General features: G+C 47.3%; 1 protein-coding gene across 1 annotated transcript in view; it reads right to left on the bottom strand.

Moving 5' to 3' along the window:
- The window catches only part of ankrd2 (ankyrin repeat domain 2 (stretch responsive muscle)), a 52,019-nt gene extending 36,399 nt beyond the window's left edge, over positions 1–15,620 (bottom strand). The window contains exons 1-3 of the mRNA XM_070874942.1: positions 15,485–15,620; positions 10,515–10,619; positions 1,606–1,755 (exon numbers count right to left, since the gene is read on the bottom strand). Coding sequence (XP_070731043.1) covers positions 1,606–1,755; positions 10,515–10,619; positions 15,485–15,562 — 333 coding nt within the window. The 5' untranslated portion in view covers positions 15,563–15,620. The remainder of the gene's footprint in view (positions 1–1,605; positions 1,756–10,514; positions 10,620–15,484) is intronic.
- Between the last annotated feature and the right edge of the window lie 387 nt (positions 15,621–16,007).

Here is a 16,007-nt window from a genome sequence, read left to right as displayed (position 1 = left end):
TGATTTTTTTTTAAAAATCTGTTGATCCTATGTTAATTTAAGTGGGATTGGGGGCAAGGTAGGAATAGCAAATTCTGCCCCCCCTCCCTCCTTTAGAGACGAGAAATGATGACAGCTGACATTAGCGCATTGTGTTTAACACCATTCCCTAAATCTAACCCGAACCCAAATCCTAAATCTAACCCTAATCCTAAATATAACCCAAAGCCTAACCCTAACCCTAACCCTAACCCTAAATATAACACTCATCCTAACCCTAAACCAAAATCTAATCCTAACCCTAAATATAACCCTAAGCCTAACCCTAACCCTAAATCTAAGCCTAACACTAATCCTAAATCTAACCCTAACCCTAAAGCTAACCCTAACCCTAATCCGAAATCTAACCCTAACCCTGAAGCTAGCCTTAACCCTAACCCTAAATGTAACCCTAACCCTAATCCTAAAACTAATCCAAACCCGAACCTTAATGCCAATCCAGGCCAACTTGAACAACCTACCACCAACCCGTCTCAAATCTAGAAGGCCATTTTTGACCGTTGCCGAAGCCCTTCAGCGATCTCCCCTCAGCCTCAATGACCGACGGCGAAATGCTTGGAAGAACTGCGACATACAGAATGGATTTCCTATCGAGGACCCCACAGTATAACCTGAAGGATCAAACCTTCCTCGCAAACAGTGGACAACCATCAACCGCCTCAGGACCAGGCCATGATCGATGCTGCCACCTTCTCCATCGGTGGAAGATTAAAGCCTCCCCATCATGTGACTGTGGAGCACCTAATCAGACCCTGGAGCTTATCACTGAGCACTGCCCTCAGAGGGAATTCGCAGGCAGCCTACAAGATATCCACGCTGAAATAGCGGATGCTTTGGTCTGGATAACCAACTTAGATATTGACGTTTGATTTGCTTTGCGACTACCATACGAAAGTAGGAGACCCTAATCCTAAAGCTAAACCTAACCCTAATCCTAAATGTAACCCGAACCCTAATCCTAAAGCTAACCCTAATCCTAATCCTAAAGCTAACCCTAATCCTAAAGCTAACCCTAACCCTAATCCTAAATGTAACCCTAACCCTAATCCTAAAGCTAACCCTAACAATGATCCTAAATCTAACTCTAATCCTAAATCTAACCCGAACTCTAATCCTAAATCTAACCCAAACACTAAATCTAACCCTAATCCTAAATCTAACCCAAACCCTAAATCTAACCCTAATCCTAAATCTAACCCAAACCCTAAATCTAACCCTAATCCTAAATCTAACCCAAACCCTAAATCTAACCCTAACCCTAAATCTAACCCAAACCCTAATCCTAAATCTAACCCAAACCTTAAAGCTAACCCAAACCCTGATCCTAAAGCTAACCCTAATCCTAATCCTAAAGCCAACCCTAATCCCAATCCTAAAGCCAACCCTAACCCTAATCCTAAATCTAACCCTAACCCTAATCCTAAATCTAACCCTACTCCAGCATGGGCGATAACCCATTTCACGTAAACAAAATGAAGGGATGTCGCACACAGTGTTAAAAGAGATCATTCACTAATGTTGCAGCAGTAATAGCTGTCCTTGTATATTTTTTAACTGTACACTTACAATTTCCTCTGGCTCTGCCTCCGGTTCAGGAGCTGGAACCTTCTTCCTGCTTTTTCTCTTCTTTCGAAGTTCGATTAAATTTTCGATTCCACCCAGATTGATTATTTCTTGACGCAGATCCCGTGAGCTCTTCCTCACTCTTTCTTCACCCTTAATAACAACAAAATAAAGATCAGCGTGACCCCGATGATTATCTCTGGGTTTCTGTAACTAGCCGGGAAACAAAGAGAACAACAACAACATGTATTTGTATAGCGCCTTTAACGTAATAAAACATCCCAAAGCGCTTCACAGGAGTGCTATAAGACAAAATATTTTACACCGAGCCAAATAAGGAGAAATTAAGGCAGGTGGCCAAAAGCTTGGTCAAAGAGGTAGGTTTTAAGGAGCATCTTAAAGGAGTAGAGAGAGGTAGAGAGGTGGAGAGGTTTAAGGAGGGAGTTCCAGAGCTTTGGGCCCAGGCAAAAGAAGGCCCGGTCACCAATGGTGGAGTGATTATAATCAGCGATGTTCAAGAGGGCAGAATTAGAGGAGCGCAGACATCTCGGAGGGTTGTGGAGCTGAGGAGATTACAAAGATAGGGAGGGGCGAGGCCATGGAGGGATTTGAAGACAAGGATGAGATTTTTGAAATTGAGGCGTTGCTTAACTGGGAGCCAATGTAGGTCGGCGAGCACAGGGGGTGATGGGTTAGCGGGACCTGGTGCGAGTTAGGACACGAGGCAGCCGAGTTTTGGAAGACCTCAAGTTTACATAGGGTAGAATGTGGGAGGCCAGCCAGGAGTGCGTTGGAATAGTTAAGTCGAGAGGTAACAAAGACATGGTGAGGTTTTCAGCAGCGGATGAGCTGAGGCAAGGGTGGAGATGGGCGGCATTACAGAGCTGGAAATAGGCGGTCCTAATTAGGCTGCACATATGTGGTTAATGCTCATTTCAGGGTCAAGGTTGCAAACAGTCTGGTTCAGCCTCAGACAGGAGTTGGGGAGAGGGATGGAGTCAGTGGCTAGGGAACGGAGTTTCTGGCGGGGACTGTAAACAATGGCTTCGGTCTTCCCAACATTCAACTGGAGAAAATTTCTGCTCATCCAGAACTGGATGTTGGATAAACAGTCTGACAATTTAGAGACCATGGAAGGGGCAAGAGAAGTGGTGGTGAGGTAGAGCTGGGTGTCATCAGCGTACATGGGGAAACTCACGCTGTGTTTTCGGATGATGTCGTCAAGGGGCAACATGTAGATAAGAAATAAGAGGGGGCCAAGGATAGATCCTTGGGGGACAGTGTAGAGGGAGCTTTACTCTGTACCTAACCCCATGTTGTTCCTGCCCTGGGAGTGTTTGATGGGACATTGTAGAGGGAGGTTTACTCTGTATCTAACCCATGCTGTACCTGCCCTGGAAGAGTTTGATGGGACAGTGTAGAGGGAGTCTTACTCTGTATCTAATCCGTGCTGTACCTGTCCTGTGAGTGCTTGATGGGACAGTGTAGAACGAGCTTTACTCTGTATCTAACCCGAGCTGTACCTGCCCTGGGAGTGTTTGATGGGACAATGTAGAGGGAGCTTTACTCTGTACCTAACCCGGTCTGTACCTGCCCTAGGAGTATTTGATGGGACAGTGTAGAGGGAGCTTTACTCTGTATCTAACCCCGTGCTGTATCTGCCCTGGGAGTGTTTGATGGGACAGTGTAGAGGGAGCTTTACTCTGTATCTAACCCGAGCTGTACCTGCCCTGGGAGTGTTTGATGGGACAATGTAGAGGGAGCTTTACTCTGTACCTAACCCGTGCTGTACCTGCCCTAGGAGTGTTTGATGGGACAGTGTAGAGGGAGCTTTACTCTGTAGCTAACACGTGTTGTACCTGCTCTGGGTGTGTTGATGGGACAATGTAGAGGGAGTTTTACTCTGTATCTAACCCGTACTTACCTGCCCTGGGAGTTGTGGGAGCACAGTCCCGCATTTCTGAACTCTTTGCTTCAGCACGCGGTCTGAAGTTTGGATTAAGAAAACAGGAAGATTGAAGTTTGGATTAAAAAACAAGAAGATTGGAAGTTTGGATCGAAAAGAGACTGTTAGACAATGTGGGGCCTTCCAGCCAGTGAGATGGGTGACTGGTCATGTCTGGATGTTAAGTAATTGAGTACCTTGTTACGATGGGAATAATGAAAATTCATGACTAAACGATTTGATGATGTCTGTATGTTAAGTATTTGAGTATAACTTTGTTACTATGTGAGGAAACAATTCTGTATGTTAAGTATTTGATTGTACCTTTGTTACTATTTAATGACATCTGTAGGTTAAACAAGCAATGTTAAGTATTTGAGAACCTTGTTACAGTGGGAATAAAAAACTGTATGTTAAACGATTCAGAAAGCAGTTAATCATGATTGTCTAAATGCAAAGAATAAAAGTTCAAAGGCTTTTTAGATATAAAAGATGGAACTGGCTTTTGTCACACAGTCTCTTATGGACTGTGGCGACACTGGACATTCGGAAAGTGTGTGTCTCAAGCAGCCACGGAAATCGAAGCAAGCTGCCTTTGTGAAGTGTTCTCAGTAACTTTCATACTTGGTTTGTTTAGTATGAATGTTTAAATAAAAGACCCGATTCTGCCTTTACTACAACTGAGTGTGTGCGGGTAATTCGACGTTAAAAGCAACAAAGCGAAAAGAGCAAGACAGCGGCTTACAACATTTTGGTGACCCTGACATGCTTTTCAAAAGTTCGTTGGCTTAATTGAAGACCCCAACGTGAAGCAGAAAGTTGGCTGAGTTGTTCGAAGATCCCGACATGATTTTCAAAAGTTCGTTGGCTGAGTTGTTCGAAGAAGTGTTTCCCATACATCAGTTCGAGGGGTGAGCATTCTCTTAGTTGTCGTGACTTAAAGGGATCTTCAGTTAATAATGGGAGGCTCAGGGAATATTCCAGTTGAGTTCCGGTCATTTCTTAATGAGTGGATTGAGTCGAAAGGGGGACCTTTTGGGATAAGGCAGGAAACAATGATAGGAGGATGGAGAGAGACACGGCAGTCCTTAGTGGAGAGTGTCCAGTTAAAAAAGGTTAAAGTGTTTGGGTTAAAAAGTGATAAAAAGAGAAAAGCGTTAATGTTGCAGTGTCTAAAGCTGGGGATTCAAAAGTTAGGAGAAGAGGTTGAGGTAGAGATAGGGAAGTCTCAGATCTCAGAGAGCAGCTAACAGCAGTGAGTAAAGAAGTAGAGAATTGGCGATTTCAAGCATTCGGGGCAGCCAGGACTGTTCTGACGCTGGATCAGCATTTTGCTGATGAACAGAATCGTAATCAAGATCCAGAGAAAGGAATATCTAAGCTGCAGTAGATGGTGGTATTCGGTTGCCCAGTGGAGACAGCAATTGATAAAGCCAGGTGTTTTTCAGAGGATTCCCCAGGTCTGAGAGTTGAAAAGGGGATTAAGGGACAGGGAGAATGCCCACCATTCCCAACTGCAGCTCCTTTGTCTTCTCTGACTTCGGAGCCTCGAACCCGTGTGGTTCACGTGACAACATTAGGTACTGAGGTGGAGCAGTTAGATGCCTCTTCGGTTCCTCAGACGCTTCACACTTCACAACATTACACACGATCTTCCGGTAATGTGGAGAGTGGGGGAAGCACGTTCAGGCAGACAAGGCGAGAGCAGGATGATTCCTCTACTCCCTATGGAGCTCATGAAGGGAACACTACCTTAAGTAGTTTTTGGGGATTCCTGGTATGAGCAAGGAGGGCAAGGAGGGGTAAAGTTACAGGACATGAGAGCTATCCTTAGTGAAGTGGGACCTGTACCCCTTCAGGATCTTAATAAGTTTGCCCAATGATGGTGTAATATTCTGGGATGGTGGCAGTCAGGGAACATATCAGAGAAACCGATGGTTCACATGATTCTGCAAGCTTTAGGGAATCACCGGGGAAAGGTAGTAGGTTTTGAAACAACTTCCAGGTCCCTGCTTGGTAGAATAATAGCTGCAATCTTTGGTGCTCACTCAAGACCACAGTTAATAAAGCGGCTTGCATTATTACCAGGGAAAGGACCCAGGGAAGTGGGGGAACGTATATTCCAGTTGTGTAAAAGTTTGGGAAGTAATTGGATTGATTATCAGTCATTACGGAGATGATACACATATTATTTTGACTCTCCTACCCATTTCAGTAGTTCTGGAAGTAGATGTCTGGAAGTGAGACAGGGGTTACAGCGATGGAAGGCAGAAGGGCCTGAGTGGATAAATCCCGGGATGAATCGTATGAGAGCAGCAGGACCAGGTGGTGCCTGGATACTGACCCATCAGTTGATAGAGGACAGAGATAGACTGGCAAAAGAATTAGAAAAGTTAAAAGAAAAGTTGAAGAATCAGGAATGAGAAGCTAGAGTCACAGACAGGAATGATACCTCGGTTCAGTTGATGAGGTCAGGGGTTGATTCCGCAGGTGAGGGAGGATCCCTATAGGGATGCCGCGCTTCAACCACGCATGTCATCTCTTTCGGACCCTTACTTCAGGATAGGGGTGGCCATACCCTTATCGAGGCTTGTGTAATTGACACAGGGTCTGCCGGACAAATGAAGGTTGAGGTGCTTCTGGAGGAAGGGGATTCCCCTCTTCAGAGACAGTACCCCAAAATCCCAGATGTACGAAGAGCACTTACTGAACATTCAAAGAATGTCCAGAAGCATTTAAAGTTTCTTTAGGAATGGGCTGTCTCAGAACTGATGAGATGTTCAGTGAAAAGCTCAAATGTGGGAGTTACAAACATGATCTTAAAGGATATGAAATAGAAGTTGGAGCTTTGCAAATGTGGAGAGAGGAAATGACAGTAGTTCCGAAGGGTGAACTGAGAGAAGGACTGGGTCTCTCGACTGACTATTCAGCATTTCCGTCATCCTTTACTCTATGCTGTTACACTTCTCCCACAAAGCAGAGAAAATTGTTAAAACCTGTGCAGAGGGCAACAGTCTTGGTCGAAGACACCGATTGCGAGTTTACAGTTCTGAATGTAACCAGCATGAAATTCAGTCGAAAACATCAAAAATTGAAAGTTGGCTTTTAAAATGACACCCTGAGAATTTGAATCTACAACAACCCTACTTTGACCCTAAGCACGCTGCTATTTGGAAGAAGGAAATGCAGAAATGGAATACAAAATTTCAACAGCTACAGAGTTTGAATCAAGCAATCGTTGTGGACATTAACCATCACACTGCGTAAGTCGAGAACATTCGCACAACTTTGAACCAGATTGGACATGTAAGCTTGTGGGATTCATTGATCGGATGGAGCCCAATGGCAACAGAAGTGATGAACACTATGATACACCCTGTCCTTATGCTGGTGCTGTTCCAGCTGATTGTGCTGGTCATTTTGATTTACTGCGGATGTCGTGTTCGCAAACAAGGACTACAACTGGACGATGCTGTTGAACGAGCTCGAGAGACCATGCAAATGTATATTACCCAGAGAAGACCTGTAGAGAGGCAAGGAGAAGAAGTGGGGGAATGTGGGAGCACAGTCCCGCATTTCTGAACTCTTTGCTTCAGCCCGCGGTCTGAAGTTTGGATTAAGAAAACAGGAAGATTGAAGTTTGGATTAAAAAACAAGAAGATTGGAAGTTTGGATCGAAAAGAGACTGTTAGACAATGTGGGGCCTTCCAGCCAGTGAGATGAGTGACTGGTCATGTCTGGATGTTAAATATTTGAGTACCTTGTTACGGTGGGAATAATGGAAATTCATGACTAAACAATTTGATGATGTCTGTATGTTAAGTATTTGAGTGTAACTTTGTTACTATGCGAGGAAACGATTCTGTATGTTAAGTATTTGATTGTACCTTTGTTACTATTTAATGACACCTGTAGGTTTAACAATCAATGTTAACTATTTGAGAACCTTGTTACGGTGGGAATGATAGTCTGTATGTTAAACGATTCAGAAAGCAGTTAGTCATGATTGTCTAAATGCAAAGAATAAGAGTTCAAAGGCTTTTTAGATATAAAAGATGGAACTGGCTTTTGTCACACAGACTCTTATGGACTGTGGAGACACTGGACATTCGGAAAGTGTGTGTCTCAAGCAGCCACGGAAATCGAAGCAAGCTGCCTTTGTGAAGTGTTCTCGGTAACTTTCAGACTTGGTTTGTTTAGTATGAATGTTTAAATAAAAGCCCCGATCCTGCCTTTTCTACAACTGAGTGTGCGGTAATTTGACGCTAAAAGCAACAAAGCGAAAAGAGAAAAACAGGAGTATTTGATGGGACAGTGTAGAGGGAGCTTTACGCTGTATCTAACCCGTGCTGGGAGAGCACTCAATGCTGACACCACAGTCAGGAAATGGGAGATGCTTCATTTTCCGGAACTGACATCCTCGATTGGAGAAACTAGCGGGAGAAGATCGGATTGGCCGTGTCGTGATCGAGTATCTGTGCTCTTGGACAGTGTAGTGCGGCGCTGCCTCAGGCTGACTGAAATCATTGTCACCACGGACAGATTAATCACCAGGGGCCGTGGTGATAGCGGCGATTTGCACTTCTAATCCTGCACTGTCGACCCCCACTGCCCTCGTCATGAGTTTATTTAAAATCTGTTTTTGACATGCCACACTCCGTGATTGGTAACGCCTGCCAAAAACCAAATCTCAAGGGCCTTCTGTCTGGTCCTGGCATAGACCCAGATTCATTGTGTTAGCTGAAGGGAGAAGGGTTCATCTTTCCCTCTCTTTGGAAACAATATATTTTTGATAAAGGAAAACAGAGGTTGTTTCCCCGGGTTGGAGGGGGTCACAGTCTCAGAATAAGGGGTCGGCCATTTAGGACTGAGATGAGGAGAAGTTTCTTCACTCAGAGGGTGGTGAATCTTTCGAATTCTCTACCCCAGAGGACTGTGGAGGCTCAGTCGTTGAGTATATTCAATGCTGAGATCGATAGATAGATTTTTGGGCACTAAGGGAATAAGAATATAAGAAATAGGAGCAGGAGTAGGCCATTTGGCCCCTCGAGCCTGCTCCACCATTCAATAAGATCATGGCTGATCTGATCATGGACTCAGCTCCACTTCCCTGCCTGCTCCCCATAACCCTCGACTCCATTATCGCTCAAAAATCTGTCGATCTCCGCCTTAAATATATTCAATGACCCACCCACCACAGCTCTCTGGGGCAGAGAATTCCAAAGATTCACAACCCTCTGAGAGAAGAAATTCATCTTCATCTCAGTTTTAAATGGGGACAGGGCGAGAAAGTGGAGTTGAGGTAGAAGATCAGCCATGATCTCATTGAATGGCGGAGCAGGCTCGAGGGGCCGCGTGGCCTACTCCTGCTCTTATTTCTTATATTCTTATGAAAGTCATGCTAATCAAAGTGAGAGATGTCAGTGCTGGGGGGAATGGGAAGCTTTGCCATTTCCGGTACCCAGTGTCGGTACGCTGACATCAGTAAAAGTGACCATGAAGCTGTCGGATTGTTGTGAAAAACCCAAACTGGTTCACTAATGTCCCTTTAGGGAAGGAAACCTGCTGTCCTTACCCGGTCTAGGCCTACATGTGACTCTAGTCCCACACCAATGCACTGATACTTAACTGCCCTCTGAAGTGGCCTAGCGAGCCCCTCAGTTGTAACAAACCAGCTAACGGTTCAAGGCACGAGGGGCCGTATAGCCTACTCCTGCTCCTATTTCTTATTTCTATTTCTAAGAAGACCCACTGCACCTCCACCTTCTCCAGGAAACTAGGCTGATAAATGTCGGCCTTGCCAGAGATGCCCGCATCCCAAGAATGAATTATTTTTTTAAACCCAGCGCTCCCAGGGTTATCGCAGGGTGAGGCAAACGATAAATTATCGTTACTCTGACCCAACTAGCTGCCTCGATCCCAACCTCAGAAGTGGACCCTTTTTCCCATTGCCCACGCCGCTCACCCTAAAAGTGATCTGATAGAATCATACAGTGCAGAGGGGGGCCATTCGGCCCATCATGCCTGTGCTGGAAATGATTCAGTGGACGGGATAGTGGTGCTTATGACTAGTGGTTCTGCAGGCAACGGGAGCTGGGTGAGACTTCCCAAGTAAGAGTCTTACTGAGAGATTAGCAGACTTTCATGCCTTGAGTTGAGGTTGGATTTATGCCCAAGTCCTTATGGTAACGCACTGCATCGCCCGCTCCCACCCCCCCGCGCTTAGTTCCAGACCTGAGTGTAGCGGCAGGTGCAAGTGTTATTGGCAGCGTGAAATTAAAACAAAGGTCACTGAATAAATCTCTGCGCCTTAAAACAGCTGTTGAACAAAGCTACCGTACTGTTAAAGCAACATACATGCTCGTTTGGGGAGAAGAGGAGATACTGACGTGGCCTGATAACTGTTTCCAAGGTTGCTAGTTGATCTCCCGGGACAGTGCACACATGGGGGACTTTAGGGGATGTGTTGGACTCAGTGTAGGGCACTGCTATTCCTGGTGTCTGTTGTATCAGTATTCATTATTTGCTAGCGGCAATACTGTCCCGGATACTGTGTCACATGACCCACATTACAGTGATACTGTATCACATAACCCACATTGCAGCGATACTGTGTCACGTGACCCATAATGCATTAATACTTTATCACATGACCCACTAGCGATACTGTATCACAGGACCCACATTACAGCGATACTGTATCACATGATCCACTAGCGATACTGTATCACATGACCCACATTGCAGTGATACTGTATCACATGACCCACATTACAGTGATACTGTATCACATGACCCACATTATAGTGATACTGTATCACATGACCCACATTGCAGCAATACTGTGTCACTTGACCCTCTCTGCAATGATACTGTAACAGGAGATTCACTGCTGTGTTTATTCTGTGACACTCACATCCCAGTGAGGGTTTAATGTGCCTCAGTGGTGTGGCTGAGTGACAGTTACCTTTACTGCCAGGAACCTACTGCTTTTCACCGGCTCCCTGTATTTCTCCTTTTCCAGATCCACTGCGTCCATTTCGCTGCTTGCCACATTGAAACACCGGGTCTTCTACAACAATGGGGAAAGAATAAGAGTTTTAGTTTTTGTATTTTATTGGGACGTGCGCACCTTTACTTTGTGGAGTTTTCACTTCAGTCTCACTCCCCTTTTTGCAGACATTCCTCTCTGTGCCAAGCAACAGCTAACAACAACAACTTGTATTTATATAGCACCTTTAACATAGTAAAATGTCCCGAGGCGCTTCACAGCAGTGTTCTAAGACAAAACAGATACATTTGATACCGAGCCACATAAGAAGAAATTATGGGTGATCTGGTTATTATCACATTGCTGTTTGTGGGAGCTTGCTGTGCGTATGTTGGCTGGCGCTGTCCCTGCATTACAACAGTGACTACGCTTCAAAAAGTATTTCATTGGCTGTAAAGCGCCTTGGGACATCCTGAGGTTTTGAAAAGGCGCTATAGAAATGCAAGTCTTTTTCCTTTGGGCTGATGTCAATTTTTGTCTGTCTTAAAGCACGAAATTAAGGATTACATTTTAGAAGCACACAGAGGAATATTATGCAAACTGTTATACCTTCAGATGCTCTAATAATGACTCCATGAGACAATGTGTTGTGCTTGGACTGTAGTGACCTTAGTCCATTTAATGTAACTCCAGAGTGAGGATCACGCATGGTAACCTGCCTTTTATACTAGGCCTGGCACACCTGTACAGGTAACCTACAAGTCTCCCACTGCAGTGCCCTCTGGTGGCACACCTTGTAATAGTACAAACAGTAACCATGTAGGATACATGACATCACTCTCCCCCAAGTCCTTAGTACAAATCGCCTTTGCATTGACTGTGCTCTGGGCTTAGCTCTATCTGGTTGACCCTTGGAGGATCGGTTCCATCTTGGGTGAGTAGGTGGTGTTTTGTTGACAATAGAGGTGCTGGTGGTTTCTGTTCGTGCGTCCATGACCACTCCATTCTCTCCCCCTCCCCTCCCCCCCCCCCCCGCCCCCACATACAGATTATGCAGTTGGCTCATTAAATTCATATACATCCAAGTCCCCCAAAAAAATTTGCATTTACAGTCTTACATTCGTGGTACCGTAGTGAGGTAAATACATTTGAATGGTGAGGTACATTCTTGGAACATACTTGGAGTCAGTGCTGGGGTCAGCACCGGTGTGTGAGGACAAACTAGTACCAGAACTGTTGGATGGTGACCAGGTTGTCTGGTGGCGGCGCGGTGCCCAGTGCTGGCAGTGGGAACCCGGTTGGCTCAAGTTGCCTGCTCTCGGGGCTTTTGCCGTTGCTCCTAGCGTCGGGCAGGTTCACAGATGCCTGTGACCTCCCTGTCCTCTCCTTGTGCCCCGGGTAGCTGCTGCTCCCTGAGGAGCAGTCGTCTACCAGTGCACAGGGAACTGCTGACTCGCTTGCCTGGGTGTTATTTGGTTTGGGATCCTGGCTGGTCCCAGTCCCATTTGGGAGAACCGTTGCGGGTGACCCTTCGTTCCCGGGTGTGGCCTTGGTGGCGATAGGGTCTGGGGGCTGCGCCTTAGCACAGTTTGCTCTTTCAGGCTCGTGGCGGTTGGTGCCATCGGGTGCCTGAGAGATGGAGCCGATCGGGGGCAGGGTATCGATACCGGTGCCGTTGCCCTCCTGAGATCGCTTGCTCTGCAGCTTGTATATGTTAGTTGCTTGTGGCCGCACTCTGTCATGCATCACTCTGGTCAGGGACGCAGGCTACAGCATTGGGTAGCTCGCTGGACCTGTGTGCTCCCAATGGGTGTTTTCCCGCTGCATTGACTGTATGCAGTTGAAATCCTACATTGCACAACGTTTCATTACTTATTGTGAATAATCTGCATCTCCAATCGCAATCGCGCGACTTTTTCTTTACTTATTGCATGTACACAACTCTGATCATCAATTACACATTTTACATCTAACTCACAGTTGCTATGACATTGATTGAGAGTGTGGAACTGTCCCTTTAAGTGTGTTGAGTTGCAGGTCTCCTTTAAGAGAGCCTTGCTATCTTTACCCCAATCCTCTTCTTCGTTTGGTGCCACGTGTGGCCCCATCAGCGCTGCACCTCGTGGTCTGGCCGCTGGCATCTTTTTCTTCAGCGCATCACCTCGTGGTTTGGGCGCCATCTTTCTTCCATCCACGATGTCAACTGCTGTGATCCTCTTCTCCCCGGGTTCTGCCACCGAAGCTGGGAAGTCGCCTCTGGGTCAGATTTTCTTCCTCTGGAGTCCTGCCACTGGAGCCGGGAAGGTGCGTTCGGGTCGTCCCAGCTGGATCATCTCCACACAGTCGTGCTGGGTGGTCTGTGCCTCGGGTGCTGTGCTGGCCTGCTCTCTGGTGCCGGATCCAACCTCAGGTGAGGGTTTGCTTTGCCTCTGAGCGCGGAGGACATCGATAGCTGGAGGGATGAAATCTTCCCAACTGCAATGGATCTTCTCCATCCACCTTCTTCCGAGTAGCGTTGGTCCAGCGCCTGCAACGACCCACAGGGGTAACCTGTGCACTGCGCCATCATGGAGTACCTTTACATCCGCACTACCAACGACCGGGATAAATTCATTAGTATAGGTGAACCAGGAGCAACTTGGGTCGTTCAGCCTGATTGTCCCATAGCCTCGCATAGACTTGACTTGATTCATTACTGACTGGCTCGCCCCCGTGTCCACTTCCATGAAGACTGGAACACGATTTATCTCGACTTCCATCCTCAACAGAGAACATTCGGTGGTGCAGGTAAACATGCCATATACCTCATCGTGGGGCTGAGCTACCACTCTGACTATCGTTTCATAATCCGCGCTGGATTCATGGCCCTCTGCAGACACTTCATCAACACACTGAGTCATATTTCTTCTACACATTCGCTGGAGGTGGCCCTTTGTGCTGCAGCCTTTACATACATAGCCTTTAAAATGGCACTGGTGAACCCTGTGATTCCCTCCACAACGCCAGCATGGAGCTACTCGATTAGTCCCCTCGGCGGACTCTGAGTTAAGGGACTCGGTGGCCTGTTCTCTCTCTCCTGAGAAGATTCACATTCTACAGTCCAGCCTCTAAAAGGCGCCACTCTGTGCACAGTACTTGCCGGGTTTGAGTCCTGAGGATGAGTCATCCGCCTAGAGCATCAAGTCAAGGTCATGAATGCATGGCTCACAGAGATGGCCTTCTGCAGTGTGACTGTGGTATCCACAGATAGTAGCTTATGAAGAAGGCCCTCATGGCCGATTCCGAAAACAAAGAGATCCCGCAGCGCTTCGGTGAGGTGGTCGCTGAAATCACACGGTGCTGCCAGCCTCCTGAGGTCTGCAGCATATTTCGCGATTTCCTGGCCTTCGGGTTGCCGGTGTGTATAAAACCGACGTCTGGCTGTGAGGATGCTCTCTTTGGGCTTGAGTTGTTTAGATCAGCGTTACAAGCTCCTTGTACATCTTGGTCATTGTCTTTGCTGGTGCCAGCAAGTCCCTGACGAGGCCATAGACAGTGGGCCCACAACTGGTTAGCAGGATAGCTCTGCGCTTATCAGCCAGTGTGGCCGGATTGTCACCCGCTGTGAAGAAATGGTCGAGCCTCTTCACAAAGGCGTCCCAATCATCACCATCGGCGAACTGCTGCAACGTACCAAGGTTAGCCAATACAGTACACCTTCAATCGTCCATCCTCGCCCTCACACATCTTTTCAATCCTTAAAAGCTCCCTCAACATCCGTCTCACTAGGCCATCCATTCTGCACATGCCCCACCTTCCATGTAACGCTGTGATATCTACAACTGTGTGTGGTGCCGAGCTCGGGCCCCGCGTTACCCCTGCTACCAATCCCAGATGTAATATCGGGGCTCGGTTTATATTGATTCCCTCAAGGGACCTTGAAAGCTTGACTAATATCTCCTGTCTCCCAGCCTTCTTTTCTGCGCTTAAGCATGCAGTACTCACACTTCGACAGGCTCAGGGTTGGTGGGGGGGAGGGGGGGGTGGGGGGGCGTTCTCCTGCTCGCCTTTGGTAACCTTGGCGGAAGAGCCAGGGTCGGTGGGTGGGAGGCGGTGGGGTGGGGGGGGGGGCGGGGGTCGCTGTCAGTAGCACTTTCCCGGGATTCTCCAGCCCATTAGCCAAAGTTAGGAAGTCGACAGCTGGAAGTTCACTACGGCGCACGGTGCACCTTATAGAATATATTTCACGTCCTCCGTCCATCTATTAAGAATAATTTTAGAAGTTTCATAGCAGTTTACGGCACAAGAGGCCGCCATTCGGTCCATCATCAGCTGCATCAGTCCTGTCTCAGTGGGTAGTGCTCTCGCCTCGCCTCTGAGTCAGAAGGTCATGGGTTCAAGTCCCACTCCAGGGACTTGAGCCCACAATCCAGGCTGACACTCCCAATGCAGTGCTGAGGGAGCACCGCACTGTCGGAGGTGCCGTCATTCAGAAGAGACGTTAAACCGAAGCACCGTCTGCTCTCTCAGGTGGACATAAAAAGTCCCATGCTGCTATTTCGAAGAAGAGCAGGGGACTTATCCCCGGTGTCCTGGGGCCAATATTTATCCCTCAATCAACATCACAAAAAAACAGATGACCTAGTCATTATCACGTTGCTGTTTGTGGGAGTTTGCTGTGCACAAATTGGCTGCCGCGTTTCCCACATTATTACAACAATGACTACACTTCCAAATGTACATCATTGGCTATAAAGCGCTTTGGGACATCCGCTGGTCCTGAAAGTCGCGATATAAATGCAAGTCTTTCTCTCTTTCATTGTGCCTGTACCGGCTCTTTGAAAGAATGATCCAATCAGCCCCCCTCCCCAGCTCTTTCCCCATCGCCCTGCAAATTCTTTCCTTTCCAAGTATACATCCAACTCCCAGAGGTTTTCAGTTGTATATCTGCGTTCAATAATACGTACATCCTGCTCCGCTCTCTCCAAACTCTCCTTCAAGTCCACCTTGTCAATCAGCGTGCTGATTTCCACGTCGACGTCCATGCCTTTCCCGAGTCGCTGGACGGAGAGAGAGACCAAAAACTGCTCTGTGGGCTGTGCAGCGAGCGAGCCCTTGTGCTACAAGACACGGGGCCCCACTAAGACTTTTATAGCTGCTGACTGGCTGGAGTGCTAACACTGGGGGTGGAGGGAGGTTTGGTGGGGGCGTGGTTTGCCTGGCAGTCACACTGGCCGACAGGTGTGCTCTGCGAATGGACACATGCCCAGGCTGGCTCTGGCCGCTGCTGGTTGGGTTAGGTCGGGGGAGGGGGGGGGGGTGCAGAGGCAGGGGGAGGGGGGTGGGGCACTGCTGCCTTGGCACAACTTTGGAAACCAGCCCTGGCGTGCGGGAAATGCAATGACTTTGAGGTCATTCAACAAGCTCGTTGCATTGCCATAGCAAGGTAGTGCGGTTATGGAATAAAAGGACACACACAATGACTGCTTG

Source organism: Pristiophorus japonicus, chromosome 3 (assembly GCF_044704955.1).
Source record: "Pristiophorus japonicus isolate sPriJap1 chromosome 3, sPriJap1.hap1, whole genome shotgun sequence".
NCBI lineage: Eukaryota > Metazoa > Chordata > Chondrichthyes > Pristiophoridae > Pristiophorus > Pristiophorus japonicus.
The sequence above is the reverse complement of the archived record's forward strand: the minus strand, read 5'-3'. Positions and strand labels throughout refer to the sequence as shown.